The sequence below is a fragment of the Panulirus ornatus genome, chromosome 39 (genome assembly GCF_036320965.1).
Source record: "Panulirus ornatus isolate Po-2019 chromosome 39, ASM3632096v1, whole genome shotgun sequence".
Classification (NCBI taxonomy): Eukaryota; Metazoa; Arthropoda; class Malacostraca; order Decapoda; family Palinuridae; genus Panulirus; species Panulirus ornatus.
The window spans coordinates 2,049,628-2,066,100 of NC_092262.1; the positions used below are offsets into that span (position 1 = coordinate 2,049,628).

General features: G+C 38.8%; 2 protein-coding genes across 11 annotated transcripts in view; one reads left to right on the forward strand and one right to left on the reverse strand.

Moving 5' to 3' along the window:
• Positions 1-16,473, reverse strand: part of LOC139761026 (uncharacterized) — a 318,517-nt gene that overhangs the window by 203,625 nt on the left and 98,419 nt on the right. The window lies entirely within an intron of this gene.
• Positions 1-16,473, forward strand: part of LOC139761025 (turripeptide Gsg9.2-like) — a 364,470-nt gene that overhangs the window by 12,755 nt on the left and 335,242 nt on the right. The window contains exon 1 of one of the 3 annotated variants that reach the window (XM_071684768.1): positions 4,488-4,618. The exons of 1 other annotated variant lie outside the window; for it this stretch is intronic. In XM_071684768.1, the coding sequence (XP_071540869.1) occupies positions 4,549-4,618 (70 nt within the window). In that variant the 5' untranslated portion in view covers positions 4,488-4,548. Of the gene's footprint in view, positions 1-4,487; positions 4,619-16,473 lie in introns of those variants that run through there. One more of the 3 variants, XM_071684769.1, reaches the window with a different exon arrangement.

A 16,473-nucleotide genomic window follows, 5' to 3' on the forward strand; every position in this document is an offset into this window, starting at 1 on the left:
TAGTTTAAAAGAAAAAGAAAAAATATAAATATACATATAAATTTTAGGGAGAATAAAAAGATGTTCTGGAAGGAGGTAAATAAAGTGCGTAGACGAGAGAGCGAAATGGAACTTCGGTTGTGAAGCGGGCTAGTGGGGAGGTGATAATAAGTAGTGGGTCATGTGAGAGGGAGATGGAGTGAGTATTTGAAGTTTGTTGAACCGTGTTGATGATAGAGTGTGCTGATATAGTGTGTTTGGTCGAGGTGGTGTGCATAGGTGATGAGGGTTAGAGAAAATGATTTTGTAACAAGAGAAAAGGTAGTAAAAGCTTTGCGGAAGGCTGAAAGCCGGCAAGGCAGCGGTTTGGATGGTATTGCAATGGAAATTTTATCAAAAAAGGTGGTGACTGGTATGTTGACTGGTGGCGTAAGGTTATTAATGGTATGTATGATTCACGTGAAGTGCCTGGAGGATTGGCGGGAATGCTGCATAGTGCCATTGTATAAAGCCAAAGGGGATAAGAGTGAGTGCTCAAATTACAGAGGTATAAGTTTGTTGAGTATTCCTGGTTAATTATATGGGAGGGTATTGATTGAGAGGGTGAAGGCATGTACAGAGAATCAGATTGGGGAAGAACAGTGTGGTTTCAGAAGTGGTAGAGGATGTGTGGATCAGGTGTTTGCTTTGAAGAATGTATGTGAGAAATACTTAGAAAAGCAAATGGATTTGTATGTGGCATTTATGGATCTGGAGAAGGCATATGATAGAGTTGATAGAGATGCTCTGTGGAAGGTACTAAGAATATATGGTGTGGGAGGCAAGTTGTTAGAAGCAGTGAAAAGTTTTTATCGAGGATGTAAGGCATGTGTACGAGTAGGAAGAGAGGAAAGTGATTGCTTCTCAGTAAATATATGTTTGCGGCAGGGGTGTGTGATGTCTCCATGGTTGTTTAATTTGTTTATGGATGGTGTTGTTAGGGAGGCGAATGCAAGAGTTTAGGAAAGAGGGGCAAGTATGCAGTCATTTGGGGATGAGAGAGCTTGGGAAGTGTCAGTTGTTGTTCGCTAATGATACAGCACTGGCGGCTGATTCATGTGAGAAACTGCAGAAGCTGGTGACTGAGTTTGGTAAAGTGTGTGAAAGAAGAAAGTTAAGAGTAAATGTGAATAAGAGCAAGGTTATTAGTACAGTAGGGTTGAGGGTCAAGTCAGTTGGGAGGTAAGTTTGAATGGAGAGAAACTGGAGGAAGTAAAGTGTTTTAGATATATGGGAGTGGATCTGGCAGCGGATGGAACCATGGAAGCGGAAGTGAATCTTAGGATTGGAAAGGGGGCGAAAATCCTGGGAGCCTTGAAGAATGTGTGGAAGTCGAGAACATTATCTCGGAAAGCAAAAATGGGTATGTTTGAAGGAATAGTGGTTCCAACAATGTTGTATTGTTACGAGGCGTGGGCTATGGATAGAGTAGTGCGTAGGAGGGTGGGTGTGCTGGAAATGAGATGTTTGAGGACAATATTTGGTGTGAGGTGGTTTGATCGAGTAAGTAATGTAAGGGTAAGAGAGATGTGTGGAAATAAGAAGAACGTGGTTGAGAGAGCAGAAGAGGGTATTTTGAAATGGTTTGGGCACATGGAAAGAATGAGTGAGGAAAGATTGACCAAGAGGATATATGTGTCGGCGGTGGAGGGAACGAGGAGAAGTGGGAGACCAAATTGGAGGTGGAAAGATGGAGTGAAAAAGTTTTTGAGTGATCGGGGCCTGAACATGCAGGAGGGTGAAAGGCGGGCAAGAATAGAGTGAATTTTATCGATGTGGTATACCGGGGTCGACGTGCTGTCAATGGATTGAATCAGGGCATGTGAAGCGTCTGGGGTAAACCATGGAAAGTTGTGTGGGGCCTGGATATGGAACGGGAGCTGTGGTTTCGGGTATTATTGCATGACAGCTAGAGACTGAGTGTGAACGAATTGAGCCTTTGTTGTCCTTTCCTAGCGCTACCTCGCACACATTAGGGGGAGGGGGATGTTATTCCATGTGCGGCGGGGTGGCGATGGGAATAAATAAAGGCAGACAGTGTGAACTGTGTGCATGTGTATATATGTATATGTCTGTGTGTGTATATATATGTGTACATTGAGATGTATGGGTATGTATATCTGCGTGTGGGGGCGTGTATGTATATACACGTGTATGGGGGTGGGTTGGGCCATTTCTTTCGTCTGTTTCCTTGCGCTACCTCGCAAACGCGGGAGACGGCGACAAAGCAAAATAAAAAATGAAAATAGATAAGTTCCCAAGTGCACTTTTGTGTAATAATCACATCATCATGGAGAAGCAAGAGAGAAATAACAGTCAGTGGATATATATAAAAGAGACGTACCTACGACACCATTTGGTAAACATGTGTTTGTCCAAGACTGAAAACAAGCGTACCAAAAACTTATTTTGTGGACAAGAAGAATTATTTACAAATCCTATCAACAACAAAGTTATCCAATTCGTATAAACCTTCACTAATATTAAGGTCATAATTTTTTGTGTTTTTAATGATAGAAGATTTAATGATATTTCTCGTGGTACTGGAGTTAGATTTAATAACTGAGATGGCATAATCCAGTCAATACATTGATCATCGTTTTTAATGTGATTAAACAAGGCTTTTGATTCTTGTCCTGTTCTTATACTATATGCCTTGTTTAGTCACATTAAAAGCTATGATCATTATATTGAATGGAGTTATGCCATCTCAGTTATTAACTCTAATTTCAGTACCGAGAGAAGTATCATCGAATCTTGTATTATTATAAAAGTATACAAAGAATTATAACCTTAATATTAATGAAGGTCTATACGAATTGGATAACTTTATTGTTGGTAAGATCTGTAAACAATTCACTTTGCTCACATAAAAAGTTTATAATACGCTCGTTGTCTGTCTTGGACAATCACATGTTTACCAAATGGTGTCCTAGCTACGTCCCTCTTTTTGTGTATCCACTGACTGTTATTTCTATCTTTTTCCTCCCCTGATGATGCAATTATTACACAAAAGTGCACTTGGGAACTTATCGTATCTCATTTTCCCCGTGGACTCATAGAAATATACTTGAACACGTGCAACATTGTGATGCTTTCCAATATATATATATATATATATATATATATATATATATTGTTGTTCGCTGATGATACAGCGCTGGTGGCTGATTCATGTGAGAAACTGCAGAAGCTGGTGACTGAGTTTGGTAAAGTGTGTGGAAGAAGAAAGTTAAGAGTAAATGTGAATAAGAGCAAGGTTATTAGGTACAGTAGGGTTGAGGGTCAAGTCAATTGGGATGTGAGTTTGAATGGAGAAAAACTGGAGGAAGTGAAGTGTTTTAGATATCTGGGAGTGGATCTGGCAGCGGATGTAACCATGGAAGCGGAAGTGGATCATAGGGTGGGGGAGGGGGCGAAAATTCTGGGGGCCTTGTAGAATGTGTGGAAGTCGAGAACATTATCTCGGAAAGCAAAAATGGGTATGTTTGAAGGAATAGTGGTTCCAACAATGTTGTATGGTTGCGAGGCGTGGGCTATGGATAGTGTTGTGCGCAGGAGGATGGATGTGCTGGAAATGAGATGTTTGAGGACAATGTGTGGTGTGAGATGGTTTGATCGAGTGAGTAACGTAAGGGTAAGAGAGATGTGTGGAAATAAAAAGAGCGTGGTTGAGAGAGCAGAAGAGGGTGTTTTGAAGTGGTTTGGGCACATGGAGAGAATGAGTGAGGAAAGATTGACCAAGAGGATATATGTGTCGGAGGTGGAGGGAACGAGGAGAAGAGGGAGACCAAATTGGAGGTGGAAAGATGGAGTGAAAAAGATTTTGTGTGATCGGGGCCTGAACATGCAGGAGGGTGAAATGAGGGCAAGGAATAGAGTGAATTGGAGCGATGTGGTATACCGGGGTTGACGTGCTGTCAGTGGATTGAATCAAGGCATGTGAAGCGTCTGGGGTAAACCATGGAAAGCTGTGTAGGTATGTATATTTGCGTGTGTGGACGTATGTATATACATGTGTATAGGGGGGGGTTGGGCCATTTCTTTCGTCTGTTTCCTTGCGCTACCTCGCAAACGCGGGAGACAGCGACAAAGTATAAAAAAAAATATATATATATATATATATATATATATATATATATATATATATATATATATATATATATATATATATATATATATATATATATATATATATATATATATATATATATATATATATGCAATTTCGTTTGAACTCATTCATATATAATGGTGCACCTATATATACACATGTGTAGATGAAAGTACTGTGCACTATCCTCCTCTCTCCAGCGGTCGGCAGACACTGATGCATAGTCTGGCACACAACCCTTGAATGCTGACGTCACCATAACAGCTGCGTAAGGGGCAACAGATGTTGTGTCTGCACACGGCATCAAGGCTTTGCACCCGACACTAATCCCATGACGTCACTGGCTGGGGCTATATATCGCGGTGGAATCACCAACTAGATACATTCACGGGAACTCACCAGTGATCACAGTCAACATGAAGGCTCAACTTCTAGTGATATTCGCCCTGGTCGTCTGTGCCCTCGGCACACTCACCAACGATGAAGGTAAACTCTGCCTTTATTGACTTAACGTTTGTCTCTGTTTATATCTGTTTTAGTTGTTTTAACTCTGTTGTGGCTTTGCTTCTCTTGACTCGGTGAGTTTGCTTGTCTTGACTCAGTTTGTGTTTGATTCATATGATTCAAACAGTAGGTTTTTTCTCTTGATTCACCAAATGATTTGGTTCTCTTGATTCATCCAGTGGGTTTGGTTCTCTTGTTTCATCTAGTGGGTTTGGTTCTCTTGCTTCATCCAGTAGGTTTGGTTCTCTTGCTTCATCCAGTGGGTTATTTTCTTTTCAGTCATCCAGTAGGTTTGTTTCTGTCGATTCATGTAATGAGTTCGGTTCTCTTGATTCAGTCAGGAGGTTTGATTCTATTGTCTCAGTTATTTAAGTTTTGTTTGCTTCATTCATCCAGTGGGTTTGGTTCACCTGACTCAGCCGGTGGGTTTGGCTCTCCTGACTCAACCGGTGAGTTTGTCTCATGTGACTCATTCGGTGAGTTTGGTTATCTTGACCTACTTGGTGAGCTTTGTCCCCTTGACGCAGCCAATGATTTTTTTTTTTTTCTGAACTCAGTCAGTGGGTTTGGTTCTCTTGACTTAGTAACTTTGTTTTCTAGACTCAGCCAGTAAGTTTGGTTCTCTCAACTCAGCCAAAGCGTTTTCTTCTCTTTAGTAAGCCAGTTCTTTTATCTTAGCCAGTGACTTTGTTTCTCTTGATTCAACCAGTCATATTAGTTTTCTTGACTCAGTGGGTGAGTTCGATTATCTTGACTAAGATAGTGAGCTTGATTCTCTTGACTCATCCAGTGAGGTTGTGTCTTTTGACTTTTTGATTTCGCTTTTTATATGGCTGCATTTCATCTTCATAAAGTTTCGTGTTTTCCGGTAACTTAAATATCAGTGTGAAATCACTTCCTTACGTATGGATAGTCATAACTTTGATGATAAAACTATGACAGCCTCCCTGGTCCAGAAATCATGACTAATATCATAACGTTGTCTGAAACACTATGATAATCTTATTGCTGCAGGAAACATAGTTAATGTGATAACTTTGATGGTAAGACTGTGATAACCTTCCTTGTCCAAACTCCACAACCGGTGTAATAACTTTCCTGATAACATTAAGATAATATCCCTTATTTAGAATCCACAGCTGGTTTGATGATCTCCTTGGTCCAAAATCCACAGCTGATATTATAACTTCCTCTGATGAAATCAAAAATTACGCTTCACAATAAAACGATTTAAGGTTAGGTTAAGGAACGCCTGCTCAGTTACCAGAGGTCGACAAACGACCTATTGATCATTTTATAGAAATTTTCAAAAGAAGTCTTTTTAGTAACGGGAAAGTTGAACTTGGAGAGGAGAATTCCTTTCCAATCGCTATGTGCAAATCTACCTATACGTGCTAGATAATGACCTAATTCAAGATGCTGAAAACTTACAAATACTGAGAACATATCAGACTTAATTCTCGCTAAAACTGAGAGGCTTGCCTATGATATTGTAAATGGAGAGAAGTTTGGTACAAGTGATCACCGAAATATCATTTTCAAGGTATCTCTCATCATTGCTTGTAATGATGTGCAACACAAAACTCGTGTAATATATCACGTTACAAACTCTCCTGATCATCGTATTGCTCTTGACAGACAAATCTGGGAAGATATGGACTATGAAATCTATGTGGGCGTAGCATGGAAATGCTTCAGTAAAACATTTAAAATACTAAAGGGAATTCATGGCCCAATGACGACGGTTATTTCAAAAACTAAGCAATATTGGTAAAACAACGAAATAAAAATCTGATTATTCTTAAGAAAGTAGCATACAGGAACTCGGAGAGAACAGTAGCCATCATGATGAAGTAAGTTTTGTAATTTTCCGTGAAAATAGTGATCCATACAGGTGAAAATAAACGCCAGTATGAAGTGTACGTTGCACAAAATATCTAAAGAAACTCATGATTTCCGAGATAAGTTAGAAGCAAGGGAGTCATTACCCAAATACTTGAGTCGTATATTTCAGTAAAAGGTGACTTGGATCAAGACAGTAAAACCATGGCAAAGATCCTAAACTATTTCTTTTTCATCCATAATTATCACTGAAGACGCGACTTATATCCAGGTTCTTATTCCGTTCCTAGAAGAGGGAAACTTTTCACAACATCCAACTTCAAGGTATATGATAAACACTAAAAGGAAAGAGTCAATAAACGGCAGGTCCAGGTAAGTTTTATCCTAAGACATAAAAAGAAGTGAACATGTATATCGTTAAGCCCTTCAATACTCTTTTCATTATAACTCTTGCAATCCTTTTGAGGACCACCACTTGATAAACAATTCTTAGCATGATTTCTGACGAAATCGTTCATGCCTGAAAAATCTGCTTGATGCTTTATTTTTTGATATCTATGTTATGGACATTTAACATGAATGATGAGAGTAAAGTGGTTGATGTAAAGTCCCACATCAAAGATTTTTTTAGCAAAAGTTAAGTCAAATGTTATAGACGGAGCAATAACTAGATGGTTAGGACATTGATTGACTGGCTGCAAAAGGACATAACAAGGCATTAGATTTGAGACCAGTCACCTTTCTCGTGCATATCAGTAACACTGAGGGTCTACAAGAATTTTCTTCCATATCAAAACATCTTATGTATTTTTGCAAGTTGAATCCAAATATGTTTCCAGAAGTTTTGTTCCAGCATACTCGCATATCATTATATACAGTATATTCGTACCAGTGCTCTACAGAGCATTTGAAACAAAAACTTTAACAAACACAGCTATTGTTATTGTTTATGAAGTGCAATAGCTTTTGTCTGAAAGATAATGAGTCACCAGTGACCTGCAGAAACACGACTGGAAATGGTGGGACATTCAAACAATGCCCAGTCTTAAGTATCATTCTCTGTCAGTTGCAGAACTTGTGTAAAAAGTGTCTTTTCCACTCTAGTGGCAAATTGTGCTTTTGAGTATTCAAGTGTTGTGTTGATGCCCCATCCACCATTATAATGCCGAGAAACTGTGTAAATAGTCCGTATTCTTTCTACTACATCTGTAAATTAACATTCATATCGCAAACCTTTCTTTCACACCCCTTGTAAAGTTGGTGACCAGGATAAATGTTGGGCTTCCCATATATGTTTTGTCATGTGTCAAGCTTCTCACAGCATGGGCATAAGGTTCACGCAGTGTGCCTTTTGCCATTTCTATGGTTTGGAGGAAACCCAAAGATAACGCTTCGGATTGCTTCTTATGCCTGACAAATATAAATGGTATAACATTAAAATCCAAGCATATCTTTAAACATTCTAATTTACTATCTGCTATAAGGCCAGAACCTCAGTAAGGAAATACCTATGCCAGAGCCTCTAAGAAACATGGCACACTGAGTGACGATGAGTCTAGGAATGAGAAGGTAGACCAAGCAGAGGACAATATGGATCCAACATTTGAAGCGAGATGTTCTAACAAGTGAACCACATTTGCTGAGTCAAGGAGGTCTTAATGATGCCGTCCGCGATTTAGATGTGTCTTAGATGCAAGCCAAACTTTTGGGTTTCAGCTTAAAGGACTGGAATCTTCTTAGAAATTAAATCAAAGTTTCTCTTTATCATGATCACCACATCGATTTCAAAGATTTTCCTCCCTTGAAGATAGTCTAGTATTTTTCAATGATGTTCTTTCTGTTATGGAGGCACTTTGCCACGAATATAAAACAGATGAGTGGTGCTTGTTTATTGACTCATCAAAAGTAAGCTTGAAAGTGGGTCTATTCGACACCAGAGATGTGTTTCCTCCCTTCCTCTTGCTCACGCAGGTAACATGAAGGAATCGTATGATAACTTGAAACTTCTATTGGGAAAAGATTAAGTACGGGGAATTTAAGTGGAATGCATTATGTGGCGACCTAAAGGTTCTGGCACTTTTACTAGGAATGTAACTTGGCTGTACGAGGTTCTTTTGTTTCCTCTGTGAGTAGGATAGCCAGGACAAGAGAAATTATTACCTAAAGAAAGTGTGGCCAAAACGAACATCACTGACTCCATGTAATCAATCCTCCTTTTGTTGGTCCTGATAATATTTATCTGCCTCCATTGTACATTATGCTCGGTTGATGAAGAACTTCGTCGAAGGTATGGATATAACTGGCAATAGATTCACATATTTGAGGAATTAATTCCCCGGAATCAGCAGAGAAAAAGTCAAGGAGGGTATTTCCGTAGGACCTCAGATGAGGGAACTGCTTCGAGATAAGAATTTAGATGAAAAGCTAAATGAAGTTGAAAAAAGATTTTTTGGGGGAATCCCAGATCAGAAAATTTCTGTGATGTAAAATATCTGTTGACTTCATATAAAGCTCTTGGATACAATATGAGTCTAAAAATTCTCTTTTTGTACTCTAAGACTTTTCGTGGAAGTTCTTTGGGCAATCAGGGATGAGCATGGCGAAAGATTTCATTCGGAAATTTTGAACATGGAAAAGATATACCAAAGAAAGTGGAGCCCCTCTATGTTGGAAGATTATTAAGAAGGGATATTTCTGAGGCCAAATATAGACTAAAATCATGCACATATGCATTTCAGAGGTAACTTTCTAAGTGTAATACGAGTCTTATTTATAAATGATTAATATATACTTATTGTAAAGTTTAATTGTTCTGTCACTGTAAAACCATGCCTGATGAAAAGTATTTAAGGTCCACCTATTTCAGTTCGTTGGACAAGATATAGTTGAAATATTTGATAACCAGTGTAACTGGGCTTCGTTGCATGATATCTATCTTCGCGCACGATGCTAAGTTCGGAAATTAATCCATAACAGAAAGTAAACGTCTACAGCTTCAAGGTGGCATAGAAAAAAATGATGTATTAGACTTAGACGGTAATTGAATTTCAGTTGCTGATATTGCAAAGTTTCAAACACCGGTACTAAAACCGAAGAGCAAAAATTTATCAATTCTGTTGAGCTACACAACGGTTAAAAAGTAGACGTTGCAGTCTTTAATGACTTACAGTTAGATAAAAAGTGGGTACAAGCAGTTAAAATGACAAATAAAATTTTTTGATTCATAGGTAATGTTTTCAAAAAAAAAAAAAATTGTGTGGAAATGATTCTTACTACATAATTAAAAGTTGCTTTCCCACATTAAAGACTGTGTTTAGTTTTGGTTATCCTGCTTGAAAAAATGGGCAGACAGAATGGAGACAGTACAGTGACAAACAGCCAAGATAATATCCGGAATGAGAAAGAAATTATAAGAGAATCGACTAAACGAATTAAGCTAATAAAACTTAGACCAAAATAGCTTAAGAGGTGATTTAATGAGGCTTTTTAAGATTATCAAAGACTGCTTCATACAAGATATGTTTAATTTTATTCAAAATTTAGAAAAGAAATCTTGCAGAGGCATTTTGCATCGAACGAATACTCATTTTTAACATAACTTTTTTCGTCTGTGATTAGTTAAAAACAGTGTCATAGTCACGATAAAGAAAAGACCTGATGAACCCTCGATTCCAGTTCACGACTGACATTACATACGCTTCCTCAATCACAAGAAAATTTGATTGGTATTTCTCTTTAAATCACCAATACGCCTTTTTTCCTTTTGCTTCGCTAATTTTGGACTTATTTCTCTTTCACTTTAACGAGCAGACTCAAAATGACCCAATATCCTGTTCTTACTTGCATTCCTTGTAAATAACTTGATGTTTAATTCTCTGTTCCAGGACAAGAGGTTCTTCGCAGCGGAGATCTTACAATGAATGTCAGGGTATGTACTTTAATCTCTTTCTTACCCATATTCAATAAAACTGTACACACACACGCACACACACACACACACACACACACACACACACACACGGAGGGGGGGGGGGTGTTACTAAACCGTCATGCTTACAAGCGTCCCCTGGAATCAAACACAAAGGCTTGAATTCTGGTCGCTGCAACCGGTGCACAATCCACCTAGCCATTCATCTTCCCTTAGGGGCTGGTCAATAGTATCGGTTAAGATGTGTGAACAAGTGTGCATTATACAAAGAAGTAAACACATGGTACATATATAAAAGTTTCAGAGACGGGCAACACGAAAGTATAACTCCCTCCCCATAACAAACTAAACGTAATTATATTATTTTTACTTTTCTGTTATACTTGATCACCGTTTCTCGTGTCAGGGAGGTAGCACAAAAAAAAAAAAAACAGACGAAGAAAGACCCATCCGCTGACTTACACACATATATACATATACATATGCACGTACATATACATAGATCAACATATCATATACACATATACTTATATATACTTACACATTACGCATGTATATACATACATAAGTGCAGGCCTATTCATATATGCAAATGTAGATATTCATACTTGCTTGCCCTTATCCATTCCTGGTGCCACCCCAACCTTCAGGAACAATATTGCCATTCCTTGCACCAAAACCACAGTTCCATATCCATATCCAGACTCCACATACCTTTCCATTAATTACACCGGACATTTCACATGCACTAGTTGAGCCCACTGACGGCACGTTGATCCCAGTATACCATATCGTTCTAATTTATCTTATTCCGTACACGCTTCTCCTCCTCCTGCATTTCAGTCCCAGATCGCTCAAAATCTTTTTCACTCGATCCTTCCACCTCCAATTTTCTCCTGATGCATACATCTACTTTGTCACCCTTTCCTCACTCATTCTTTCCATATATCAAAATCATTTAGATACAACCGCTTCTGCTCTCTCAACCACACTCTTTTTGCTACATATCTCCCTTACCCTTTCATTAATACTAGAAGAAACCACGTCACATCTCAACTGTCCTCAAACATTTCATTTCCAACACATTCATCCTCTTCTGCTCAACCCTATCTATAGCCCATGCCTCACAACCATATAATATTGTTGAAACTACCATTCCTTCAAACATACATATTTCTGTCTCGGACATAAAGTTCTCTTTTGCACACATTCCTCATTGCTTCCAGAAAATGCTCCTCCCTCCCACTATAAGACTCTTCCGTTTTCATGGTTCCATTTGCTGCCGAGTCTACTCCCGAATATCTTAAACATTTTCTTTCTCCATTTTTTTTCTTTGTACAGTTACATCCCAGCTACCTTGTCCCTCAACCCAGCTGAAGTATATAACCTTGCTTTTGTTCACATTAACTTACAAATTTTTCCTTTCAAACACTCCTCCAAACTCAGTCACCAACTTCCGCAGTTTCTCACTCGAGTCAGCTACCAGTGCAGTACCATCGGTGAACAACGAATGACACTTCCCACGCCCTCTTACCACCAACACACTGCATAAAAGCCCCTCTCTAAAAGACTCTTTCATTTACATTCTTCTGTACCCTATCCTTAAACGAAGTAAAGAACCATGGTGACATCATATAATCTTCCCTCAGACTTTCCTTCACTGGGAAACATTCACTTTTCTCTCTTCCTTCTCGAAAACACGAGTTACACCCTTGATAAAAGCTCCCATTCCTTTTAGAAGTTTACCTTTCACAACATATGTATTGAAGACCTTCCACAAAGCATCTCTGTAAACCCATCAAATGCATTCTTAAGATCCAAAAATGCCACACACAAATCATTTTTTTTTTGTAAGTATTTTAGATTTTTTCAAAAAAAGCAAACACAGGCCCACACCCCCCTTATATGTTGAAACCCAAACTGTTTTCCCCCATCTGTTTTTGTACATGCTAAGCTCTAAATCAATACTCTTCCCATAAATTTACCAGGTAGTTTCAAAAACTTAGCCATACAATAGCTCATAATCCTTTTTCCCAACCCCTGCCTTAACCCTTTTCAAAACGTTTTCAATTTTTCTAAATATTCTTGTATTTTAGGTAGTTTAAAAAAATCAACAGGCGGTTTTCAGGCAAGCTTAATCAAAGCACGTAGAACCAGTGGTGTTTTATTCGAAAGAGAATTCAAAACGAAAACACAACACAAAATTATTTTTTGTGCTATATATTAAAGTGACACAACCCAAGATACTTTTTTGTTTTGTCAGGGGAATTTAAATTTTTTAGGTTGGGGGGTTTTTTCGGTTTCGGAAGGGGGATGTGGAAGGGGGGGGGTTTTTTTTTTTTTTAAATTTTTAAAAAAAAATTTTTTTTTTTTTTTTTTTTTTTTTTCCAAACGTTTTGATGGGAGTTGGGGAAAAAGGGGGGCCTTTTCCCTCCCCCTTTCCCTTTTTTCCCGGAAAATTAAAAAAAAAAACAAACCCCCCCCCCCCCCCCCCCTTTTTATCCCCTTTAAAAAATTATAATATTTTAATTTGGGGATAATTTATATATATAATTTTATATATATTATATTTTTTAATATATATATTATATATATATATATATATTTTATAAAATTTTATTTGTTTTGGGGGGGTTGTTGGGAGGGGAATGCAAGGTTTTAAAAAGAGGGACAAGTAGAAGTTGTTGTGGATGGAGGCTTGGGAAGGAGTCAGTTGTTGTTCCTGATGATAAGCGGTGTGGTGTTCTGTGAGAAATGAGAAGTGGTGATGGGGTTTGGGAAAGTGTGTGAAAGAAGAAGTTAAGGGTAAAAATGATAAGAGCAAGGTTGTTAGGCGTAGGGTTGAGGGTCAAGTCAATTGGGAGGTGAGTTTGAATGGAGAAAAACTGGGGGGAAGTAAAGGTTTTAGATATCTGGGTGGATCTGGGGGATGGGGGAACCCTGGAAGCGGAAGGGACATAGGGTGGGGGGGGGGGCGAAAATTTTTGGGAGCCCTTTGAAGAAAAGGGGTGTGGGAAGGGGGGCTGGGGGGAAATTTTAAAAAAATTTCGGAAAACAAAAATGGGTTGTTTTAAGGAATAGTGGTTCCAAAGTTTATGGTTGGAGGCGTGGGTATGGATGAGTGGTGCGCGGGGATGGTTTTTTGCGGAAAAGAGTGTTTGAGGACAAAGTTTTTGGTGTGAGGTGGTTTGATCGAGTAAGTAACGTAAAGGGGAAAAGAGATGTGTGGAAATTTAAAAAGCGTGGTTTAGAGAGAGAAGAGGGGGGTTTTTAAATGGTTTGGGCCATGGGGAGAATGAGTGAGGAAAAAGGGTTTACCAAGAGGATATATGTTTCGGAGGTGGAGGGAACGGAAGAGGGGACCAAATTGGGGGTGGAAAAATGGAGTGAAAAGATTTTGGTGATCGGGGGCCCGAACTGCAGGAGGGGAAGGAGGGCAAGGAATAGAGTGAATTGGAGCGATGTGGTATACCCGGGTTGAGTGATGTCAGTGGATTGATCAGGGATGTGAAACGTCTGGGGGTAAAATGGAAAAATGTGTAGGTATGATTTTGGTGTGTGGGTATGTTTTAAAATTTGTGTTTGGGGGGGGGGGGGGGGCCTTTTTTTTCGTTGTTTCCTTGCGTACTCGAAAACGCGGGAGACGCAAAAAAAAAGAAAAAAAAATTTAATATTTTATATATATATTTTTTTTTATATATATATTTTATATATTTTTTTTTTTTTTTTAAATTTTTTGCCATTTCCCGCTTTGCGAGGTGGTTTTTAAGAACAGGGACGGGGCCTTTGGGGAAAACCCTTCACGGGCCCCTTTCTCTTTTCCCTTTTTTGGGGGAAAATTAAAAAAAAAACGAGAGGGGGGGAAATTTCCAGCCCCCCTCCCCCCCCTTTTTATCGCCTTCTACAAAATGGGGAATATTTTTTTTTAAAAATTTACTATAATTTTATTATATATATTTATTATATATATAGTATTTATATAATTATATATATATTATATATATTTCCGGTTACTTATAAATTTCTGTAAATTGATAAAAAGGAAAAAGGGGACGGAAGAATTTGGCCCCAACCTTAAAACCCTTAATTGAAATCATTAATTTTTAACCGAAATTAAATTTTAATTTTAAAAAAAAAAATTTATAAAATTAAAATTTTTGGGGGAAGGAGATTGGGGCGGAAATTTTTCCCGTAAGTGAAAGGAAGGGAAAAGGAGCCCCGGAAAGTTAATGTGTTGGGTGTTTGGGGTTGTTTTTTTTGGGGGGAAAGGGAAATTTTGGGGGGGGGGTTTTTTTGGGTGGGGTTGGTTTTGGGGGTGGGTGGTTGATTTTGGGGGGAGTTTTTTTTTTTGGGGGTTGGGGGGTTTTTGAAGGGAAAAAATTTTTGGGTTTTTTGTGGGGTTGGGGGGGGAAATGTTTGTATTAAGGGAACCCCAGCATGGCTTGGCAAAAGATGCTTGGGGGAATGAGAAGCGGGGGAAAGGGGGGCAGATTAAAAAGGGGTTTAGTGAATTTTTGGGAAAGGAAGAAGAAAGATTTTAGGGGAAAGAGAAGAGAGACCCCTTTTTGGACGTTTTTTTGAAAGAAAAAAGGGAAAATGACGGGTTTAGTAATAAAAAGAAAGGGCAGGGGGTTAAAGAAAAAGGGTTGAAAGAGGTGAAAAAAGGGCAAAGGGAGAGTTGGGGGGAGAGGGTATTTTTAAATTTCAGTGAGAAAAAGATTTTTTGGAAAGATTTTAAATAAAGTGCGAAAAGGAAAAAGGGAAAAAATGGGAACTTCATTTTGGGGGGGGCTTAGGGGGAGGTGAGGGAAAAAGTATTGGGGGATGAAAAGAAGGAGATGGAGTGAATATTTTAATTTTTTGGTTAAATGTGTTTGATGATAGAGTAGTGGGATAAGGGAGTTTTGGTAAAAGGTGGTGTGCTATTTGAGGGGGTTGGGGGAAAATTTGTTTTGGGTTTAAACAGGAAAGGGGGTCGTAAAAGCTTTGGGGAAAAGAGGGAAGAGCGGAAAGGGCAGCGGGTTGTGGATGGTTTTGCGTGGAATTTATCAAAAAAGAAAAGGGAAGTAAAATTGTTTGGGTTTTCGAAAGGTCATTTAATGTATGTATGATCATGCTGAGGTCCCTGAGGATTGGCTGAATGCTTGTATTTTTCCATTGTACAAAGGGAAAGGGATAAGAGTGAGGGCTTTAAATTACAGTGGTATAAATTTGTTGTGGGGATTTTTTTTTTCATATTATATGGGATGTTTGGATTGGGGCGGGTGAAGGTATTACAGAGGTCCAAGGGGGGAAAGAACAGTGTAGTTCAGAAGTTTGGGTTAGGTGTGGAAATTTAGGGTTTTTTGCTTTGAAAAAAAAGTGGAAATTTAAATTTTAAAAAACAAATTGATTTGTAAAGTTGGATTATGGGTCTGGGAAGGGGATATGATAGAGCTGATTAGAGATGCTTGTGGAAGGGGATTAAGAAAATAAATGGTGTGGGAGGAGGTTGGGTTTGAAGCAGTGGGAAAAATTTTTTCGAGGATGTAAGGCATTTTTGCGTTTTTAGGGGAAAACGGAAAGTGATTGGTTCTCAGTGAATGTTGGTTTTTTTGGCCCGGGGTGAGTGGGTTTTTCTTTTCCCTGGCTGGGTTTTAAATTTTTTTATGGAGGGGGTTGTTAGGGAGATGAACGCAAAAAAGTTTTTGGGGGGAAGGGGGGAAGTATGCAGTCTGTTGTGGGATGAGAAAGTGGGAAGTAAATGGTTTTTGTTCGGGATGAGCAGCGGGGTGGTGTTTTATGTGAGAAACGGGGAAAAATTTTGGGGAATGAGTTTTTGGGAAAGTGTTTTGACAGAAGGGAAAAATGAGAGTAATGGGAATGAGGCGGGTTTTTTAAGGGACAGTAGGGTTGAGGGGCAAGTCAGTTTCGAGGGGAAGGGTTTTAAGGGGGAAAAATGGAGGAAATGAAGTGTTTTTTGATATTTTTGGGGGGGGATTTGGCCCGCGGATGGAAAACCCTGGAAGCGGCCCGTGGAATTTTAAAATATATATTATATATTTTATATATATATTTTTTTTTTTTT